At 47.4% G+C, this 8,080-nt stretch overlaps 1 protein-coding gene across 1 annotated transcript in view; it reads right to left on the bottom strand.

The window, feature by feature from the left end:
* Positions 1-8,080, bottom strand: part of PIK3R6 (phosphoinositide-3-kinase, regulatory subunit 6) — a 45,921-nt gene that overhangs the window by 35,359 nt on the left and 2,482 nt on the right. Inside the window, exon 2 of the mRNA XM_008565447.1 lies at positions 524-607. Coding sequence (XP_008563669.1) covers positions 524-607 — 84 coding nt within the window. The remainder of the gene's footprint in view (positions 1-523; positions 608-8,080) is intronic.

The following is an 8,080-nucleotide window of genomic DNA, read 5'->3' as shown; positions in this document are numbered from 1 at the left end:
GGAGGGGCAGAGGGCTCTTAGAGGAGACCACTCTGAGCAGGACTCTGAGCTCTGGGGACCCAGCACATGTGGGGGGATTCTGATCTGCAGCTTTTTGTGGGTACTGAGCTCCCAGGACAGAAACCAGGAGAGGTGGGACACCAGTGGGGATGGGTGTGTTTGTGTGGATCATAGAACAGCAGTGTTTGCAGGTTGTGGACATCTTGCGGGCCTGGAGTGCCGAGGGGAATTTTGTTTGGAAGTGGAGCTAGTGAAGGTGGTTAAGAAAGTGGGCAGCAGATCCCCAATATGCTCTGCCACAGTTGCTGGGTTGAACCAGGGAGCAGAGAAGCCGTCTCAGTCCTTCAGGCTCATCTCAGTCCTTCAGGCTCTACAAATTTCCATCAGGAAGGGGTCTGGGCTGGAAGCCCCTTACCCCTGTGAGCTCCAGGCTGGGGCCCTATCCTGAACGTGTGGGCAGAGCTGGCTGGGGTAGGGTAGGGAAGGCAGCAGGAGCAGCCACCACCTGCCTGTTGGCTCTCACCTTGGTGGTTCCGCAGGGCCGGGGCCTGGGCACTGAGCTCCCGAAGCACAGCCTGCACGCTCCTCTGGAGGTCCAGCTCCACATCTGGGGGCCAGGGAGGGGTTGTCTTTGAGGCCAGGAGCTTTGGAGCTCAGCCTACCTGGCTTCACCCTTACCTCACTGACTTGCCCCCAACCCCTCAATTCCCCCTGTCTTCATCTCCTTCTATGAGCCTCAAGAAATGCCCTTAAGTAATTAACTTAGAACTGACAGCCAACACACTGGCAAGGGCTGGAATGCAGCATTTTCATCAGTATTTCTGAGTTCTTTGTAAAAACCAGCATTTCCCAAAGTGCGGTATATATACCACTGTTGGTACTTGAGACAACTTTAGGTGATATACAAATGATTTTAATATCTGAATAGTTATGTACTTATATTAATGCATATTAGTAAATATACATATAACTAATTCCTCAATCTATGCATAAAGCTAAAATTTAAAGTCAGTTTAAAGAAATATATCAGATAAATAACAGAACAGTTGCTACAAAGACACTCTACTTGACCAAAACTTGCTCAGGCTCCCCTAAGCCCTCTTCTCGACTAGGCCTCAACCTTTGCCCTTGTCTTGTCTTCAGCTTTCCCAGCCTAGTTTTAGCAAGAATCTTGCCAAGTCAGTTTAAAAGAATCACCCACCCTTGATATCTGATCAAGTTCTTCACCTACCACTTGTGATGTATAAGAACTTGACCAGCCTCTAGCAAGAATCCTGTTAGGACAGTTTAGCAAGAATCCCCCTACCCTTGAGGACTCCTCTTAGGAATTCTCCATCCACTGACCCCCTCATTGGCTATAAATCCCCAGCTGTCTCTTCCTTATTTGGAGTGAGCTCTCTCTCTATCTCTCATAAACTCTTTCTTACCATTTTAACAAGTGTCAGAATAATTTTCTCTTTAGCAGTAGTACATTGACATGCAAAACATGAAGGAGGTACAGAAATAAGCAACTGGCATTTGGAAAGTGTGGTAGCCATGAGAATGCACCCCTCTGGCCTACCACTGCAGGGAGTTTAATTGACCAAGGTCCCCAGCTGCTGTGCTTTGAAATCCATCACGTGGTGCTGGGCCACACTTACCAGCCAATACAGAGTGCAGCAGGGATTCTAAAGCAAGCCTTTCCCCAAGAGCCATCTTCTCTGATGGCTAAATTTGGCTCAACCAACCACCCTGCTGAGCCTTTCCTTGATCGCCCTCTGTCTAAGACATTTCCACTCAACCCTTCTTCCCTTTCTCCTTCATTCGGAGTCAGATTTGCTTCAGGGTCTGACAGCTTGCTCTCTCAGCTCTCTCTCCATTTCTCTCACACAGATGTTTCCGCACATCAATCCCTGAACGTCTAATCCTGCCTTGGTATCTGCTTCTTGGAGGATCTGGACTAAGACAGGAAGTATGGGAAACACTCCCCACACAATAAATTCCTTTTTGCAATTATCTCCAACGAAGAGTTTGTCTTTACAGGAAAGTGTATATTCTCTAGTCATCAGACACACAAACCACATGCTTCAGGGGTTCCCTTTTTCACTTGGCTATCAGGAAACTTATAGCCAAATTGGGGCCCAGCCTCAAAAATCAGCTCATCTCAAGTGACAGGGATGTCTCTTCTGGGCTCCTCTTTTGTGCTCCTGCTTATGTTCTATTTAATGTATTTCTTAATTGCCTCAGATTCCTCTGGAGGTAAGTAGGATGGAGATCACAGATTTAAAAATCAGCAGGTCGAAGTCCAAGTGTTAAAATTTGCTTAGGCTGAGGCATTATGGGCCCTGGTGTGTAGGAGGTTAACATCTTGTGATATGTTCTGCTAAGAGGACAGTCATAACCTCTGGCCACGGCCAGAAGAGACACATGGCACCCGTACCCGTGCGGGATGTGCTGTACGTGGTGTTTCTCAAGATGATAACACGAGCTGACAGAAACTGCTGCAAACACAGGGTCCTTGAACTCATGGGAGTATGCAGTATAGTCTATTCAAATAAAATTTCAAGAAGTTATGCCCTGGGGTCTCCCCTTCCTTTATCCCTGTTTGCATACTTTTCTCACGGGCTTTCATAATAAATATCCACTGGATTTTGACTCTAGGCCTTCACCAGCCTAGTGAACGGTCGCCCCTAGTCCCGCAATGGCAACTGCTGTTGTCTCCGCGTACTTCATTGCCGTCTCTGCTTCAACATTCGCCATGCTGGTGCTCACAGACTTCCCCTCCATGGCTCTGGGGTGGGCCTATGCAAAGTCTACAGGGGCCATCTGGCCGTCTCTGGAGCCTCCACTTTCCTCCTGGCTCCCACTTGTCACCCTGTGATAGGCTTGTCATTGTCAAGGCCTGATCCCAAGTCTCCTTCAGGCTGAAAGTGGGCAGGGTGTGACAGCCCCCAGTGGCCCACTTGGTCACTCTGCTGGGCAGTGCAGCATCTCCCCGGACTGACAAGGAAATCATAGCCTGGCAGGGAGGCTGGTCACAATCTCCACCTTGCGTGAGATTGAATGAGTTAATGTAACACAGGGTGAGTTATTAAAACTTAATTGGTTTTATGTCTGTTTTTTTCTTTATCTTCCCTCCCTTTCTTCCTTTTTTCTTTTCTTCTTTCTTCCCTCCTTCTTTCCTCTCTCCCTCCCTCCCTTCTCTCTCTAGCTCCCTTTCTTTCACTGTGGACTGCACAGAAAGACTTAAAACTGTGAAAGCCATGATTTCCTCCCTTCCCCCTCATTAGACGGGCAGCCAGGTCTTTGTCTTCTGAGCCCTAGGTTCCTCTGCTTTGCAAGGGGAGTTAAGTTTTTATGTTGCAGAGAAAAATAGAGAACTTGCCAGTAGTCCTGGGAGACAACCTCAGACAAACTTTGTTTTCAAAAGTCTGGGCAGCTGGAACCAACTCTCAGGCTTTGGTCTACATCTGGCTTGCAGACATGTTTTGTTTGGACTTGTGCAGTGTCTTAAACAACAACAACAACAACAACACTGAATTAGCTGCCAACATTTGCAAATCAAGATATTTGCATAAAAGTTTGGGTTTCTGGCATCTCTTGAAAATCTGAAAATCTGTTCATACTGGGCATGCGTTCTTCTCACATGTGACAATCGACAGGGTGTGAGGAGCAGCTGCCCCCTTGAGATGGGCACAGCTTCCCTAGGTGTTCACAGTTCCCACTCTCCTGATTTCACTCATTTACATCCTCTGCCTGGCCCCTGGAAGCACTTGAGTTTGAGACCCTGGCTAGCTGATACAGCTAATTGAGGCTAATTGTCTAAAAGGGGTGGGGTGAAGGCTGATGCTCTTAGAGAGTGGCCCAACCCAAGGGTGGAAGGTTGGATTCCCCAAGACTGTAACGGCACAAAGGTTGTGGGGTTCCAGAGAATAAGGAAGACCAGGACTGGCTGGGACATCGCTTACCAGTGGTGGCAGAGGAGCCCCGTCTCCCTATGCACCGTGCATATCTGGTCAAGCAGTTCCGGAGACTGCAGCCACAGTGCACTAGAGACCACAGACTTCCCACTACCGAGACTTTGCAAGCCCTGGGCTTCTCACGAGCTTCTCAAAGAACAGGGTAGCACCCCAGGAAATGATAGCAGGATTTATATTAACCTTGGAAAATTAGAGGTTGAAGCTGGATTTTATTTGATTAAGAGAAAGAAAGAAATAGGATATTTCTTGTGCCTTAAGTGTCTCAGGGTTGATCATATATGATGGGCATATCTAACATCATTGTTGACTCAAAATGGTCAATAAATAAATGACGTCCATTATTCTTCTCCTCCTCTCCACCCAGGAATGTGAGCTATTACTCTCAGGTATTAGTATTACCATCAATACCTAACATTTAAATAGCATTTGAAAGGAATACACACAGAGAGTCTCCATAGATGTGGCAAGATAATGCCATGTGTTCATCAAACCAATTTCATGTTTGTTGCATTCAGACGGGAAGACTACATTTCCCAGACTCCCCTGTAGTTAGACAGTAGCCATGTGACTGAGTTCTGGCCAATGGAATGTGGTGAAAATGATGTCATGCTCTGCACTATCCTCCATACTGCCTCTTCCCTTTCCTCCATGACCTTGGAGGAATCATGGTGGAGATAATGGTGCCACAAGAAGGAAGAAACCTCAGTCCCTGAAGGACTTGCTTGGCTCCCAGATTGGACTGTGATGTGAGTGAGAAATAAGCATTTGCTGTGTTAATCCAGTCACGTCTGGGGTCACTTGTTACAGCAGCTGGCATTCCCTGACTGATTCATGGGTACACAAAGTATTTAGTAACAGGTTATCTCATTTGATTCTGACAAGAGCCCTGTGAGTTTGGCAGGACAAATACTGTTCTCCCTGTTTTATAGATTCCAGGTCTACAGCCCTTGCTCTTGTCCCATATTGCCTCTCCAACCACAGACGGTCATACCTAGAGGGACCTCAGAGCCTCTCTTCCCACTTTACAGATGGGGAAATCAGGCTCAGAGGGGAGAAGTGCTTCCCCCAAGGCCACAGAGCTGTTGCCAGCAGAGCTTTCTCTGTCAAAAAATCTTCCTCTGAAGCTACACTCTTATATGTGACCATTTGCCTGCTTCCTGGGAAAAGAGAGAAGGTATACCCAGGTGAGACTACGTGTACATGTCTATCTATGTGTGCCTGGCATTTGAAACGCAGAAATAAATGCCCCGAGAAAGTCGCTGAAAAAAAAACTTCCCAGCCCTTATGCCAGGGTAGGTGTTATTACAGCTAAAGAGACAACAGGGAGGGACAGAGAAGAAAGGCTGACAAGGTCCTGACCGTGGCAGGACCCCCATAGTCCAGGGCCTGCTCCTCAATTTCAGGCCATTCAAATCTGTCCTAGGACCTGTCAATCCCAGTCCTCCATTGCCCTGTGATCCTAGACAGGGTGAATCCCCCCTCCCCCCAAGGATGTCTCACCTTCCCCCTAGTTCCCAATCTTGGCTACATTAGGACCATCTGGAAAGCTTTTAAAAATACCAGTACACAGCCATACCCCCCGCTCCCCCCGCCACCCCACCAATTAAATCAGATTTCTGAGGGTGGAACCAAATAATAGAATTTTTTTATAGCTCACCAGGAGACTCCAATGTGCAGCTAGGGTGAGAACTGATAGAGCATCACAAGTACTAGCTTAGCATAAGGGCAGCCATGTTAGAGCCTATGCTGAGGAGAGAACTCTGCTTGAACAATGAACAGTTGCTGCAGTTTGTAGGAGGAATAAGACAAGGCCTTGGCTCAGCAACTTGCAAACTAACAGTCTCTTCTGAAGTTGCAGGTATCTCGGGAAGGAGATAAAGCCAGAAACAAGAGGTCTGACTCCAGGCTTCTCAAGACTGAGCCCAGCGACGAAGATTAAAACATGCTGATCTGCACGTGCTCACCAATCCTACGCCTTCTGTATTTTCCAACACGTTTCTCCCTTTGTCCTTTTGTCTTACATAACCCGCCCCCCTCGCCAAAACCTTAAGATGGGGAGACAGTTCTAGTGTCTCCTCAGTCATCTAATAATACACTTCCCGCCTTGCACCAACATTTGATCTGAGGAGTCTTTTGTTTCTGAGCGGAGAGCAGTGGGACCTGGATGCTGGTAATAGAACAACTGCCTTAGGTGATCAGCTTGGAGTTTTGGATACTAGATCGGTTAGTCAAGGAGGGAGTCAAGTGACAAGATGCTCAGAGCACACAGAGGACAATCATCCCTGAATTAAGGACGAAGCTCACAGTGTCAGGATAGTTCTTCCCTGGTAATGATCCTGGCTATCCTGGTGGTGGGAGGAGATTCAAAAGAAAACAGTTAGAGAGAGGTGATATTTGTTGTTGTTTGTTAGCTTGTTTTGCAATAGATATAACCTTTGTTCAGAAATGTAACCGTTGGAGCTGAGTGGTAGACCCCAGTGCCCTAACTCTCTTGGGGTCCAGCCCTGACATGAATGAACTCTTCTAAGGTTTTTCTTCAAGCAGACCAATCTTTGTCTCTTTGAAGTTACCCCATACCCACTTGTGATGGTTAATTTTGTGTGTCAACTTGACTGGGCCACAGGTTGCCCAGATGTTTGGTCAAACATAATTCTGGCTGTTTCTGTGAGGGTGTTTTGAATGAGTTTAACATTTAAATTGATAGACTTAGTCACACAGGGTGCCCTCTCTAATGTGGATGGGCTTTATCCAAATGGTTGAAGTCCTGAAAAGAACAGAAGTCTGACCTTCCCTGAGTGAGAGGAAATTCCTTCTGCCTGACTGCCTTTGAGCTGGGATGAAATCATGGGCTCAGCGCCCAGCCGCACCATCAGCTGCAGTAGCACAGCTCACACTCCTCTTCTGCCCTTCTGCCCTATGCCTGATCATCCTCATCCCTGTGCAGTATAAAGGCTCCAATTGTTCTAAAAACCTTTGCAATCTTGCCCCTGCTCGCAGGGATGGCAAAATAACAATAGTGTTAGAGCCCCTGAAACATCGGTCTTTTGCATCACCTAAAATAAATATTTTACTCGTCTTAACTCTAGGACAGGAGGAGTCTAAGGGGCGTGGGAAGGTGGGAAGAGTTAAAATAATCTTAATTTGGGAAGGCAGCCAGGACAACTGTATTCCTGTTCTTACTGGGAAAACTCCCCTTTGGAGCTGCCAGGTCAATCATCCTAATTTTGAAACATTTCCTTTCACCCACTGGATTTTGCGGTCATCTGTCACACTTTGGTTGTGGATGTCAGTGGTTTCACCTGCCTGGTAGCCCTCCCTGCTCACCCACCAGGGCCCTACTTTGTCCCAGCCTCAGTGTGGGTACAGGACCAAGATGGCCAAGGATGCATAACAGTGGCTTTTCAGCTGAAATTTATTCCCTGTTTAAACCGCTCACTCTTTTAGTAAATTTCCATAACTAACTTCTCATTCTGTTTCTTCCTGTCTGCCTTTTTAGGATAATGCCTCTGGCACAGAAGTCACAAGATGTGTGTGTACCTAACGTGTTTTTGCAGGACAGCTGGAGTCAGCTTGGCCCAAAACAAACTGGGCTGGGCTGATTAAGCCCGTAGATCTCACCACTGAGCCTGCGCTGATGTCTGATGGGTGACCTTCTGCCGTCAGAGGGCTGAAGACCCCCCTCCAGATCTTGCTAATGCTGCCATTTCTCTGAACATGCAGAGGCGTGCAGACGCTTGTGCCTGTGCAGATTGCTGGGGACTCCTGCATGCCTTTTAACCAGTCACAATCCCCATGCCTCCTACCACCCCCAAAACATCCCCATAAATATAACTCCTTTCCCACTGTGTACAAGATGGATTTGAAAGGCTGGCCAGTTGGTTAGTTGATAGGGGCACAGCCATGTAAAACCAAGGTCAAGGGTTCGGTTCTCTGTACAGGCTAGATGCAAAAAAAAAAAAAGAAAAAGATGGATGTGAGATACAAACCTCCAAATCTCCTGACTCCTCACTTGGCCGCTGTACATGGGCAAACAAATTCCATTTGGTTGGGTAACTCTCTTTCCATGAGCATGGAGTGTTCTCTGTGGCACTGTCTACCTCTCCCTGTCCTGGTGGCAGATC

This window comes from Galeopterus variegatus, unplaced genomic scaffold (assembly GCF_000696425.1).
Source record: "Galeopterus variegatus unplaced genomic scaffold, G_variegatus-3.0.2 Scaffold199, whole genome shotgun sequence".
NCBI lineage: Eukaryota > Metazoa > Chordata > Mammalia > Dermoptera > Cynocephalidae > Galeopterus > Galeopterus variegatus.
Note: the sequence above shows the minus strand (reverse complement) of the source record. Positions and strands in the feature narration are given on the sequence as shown.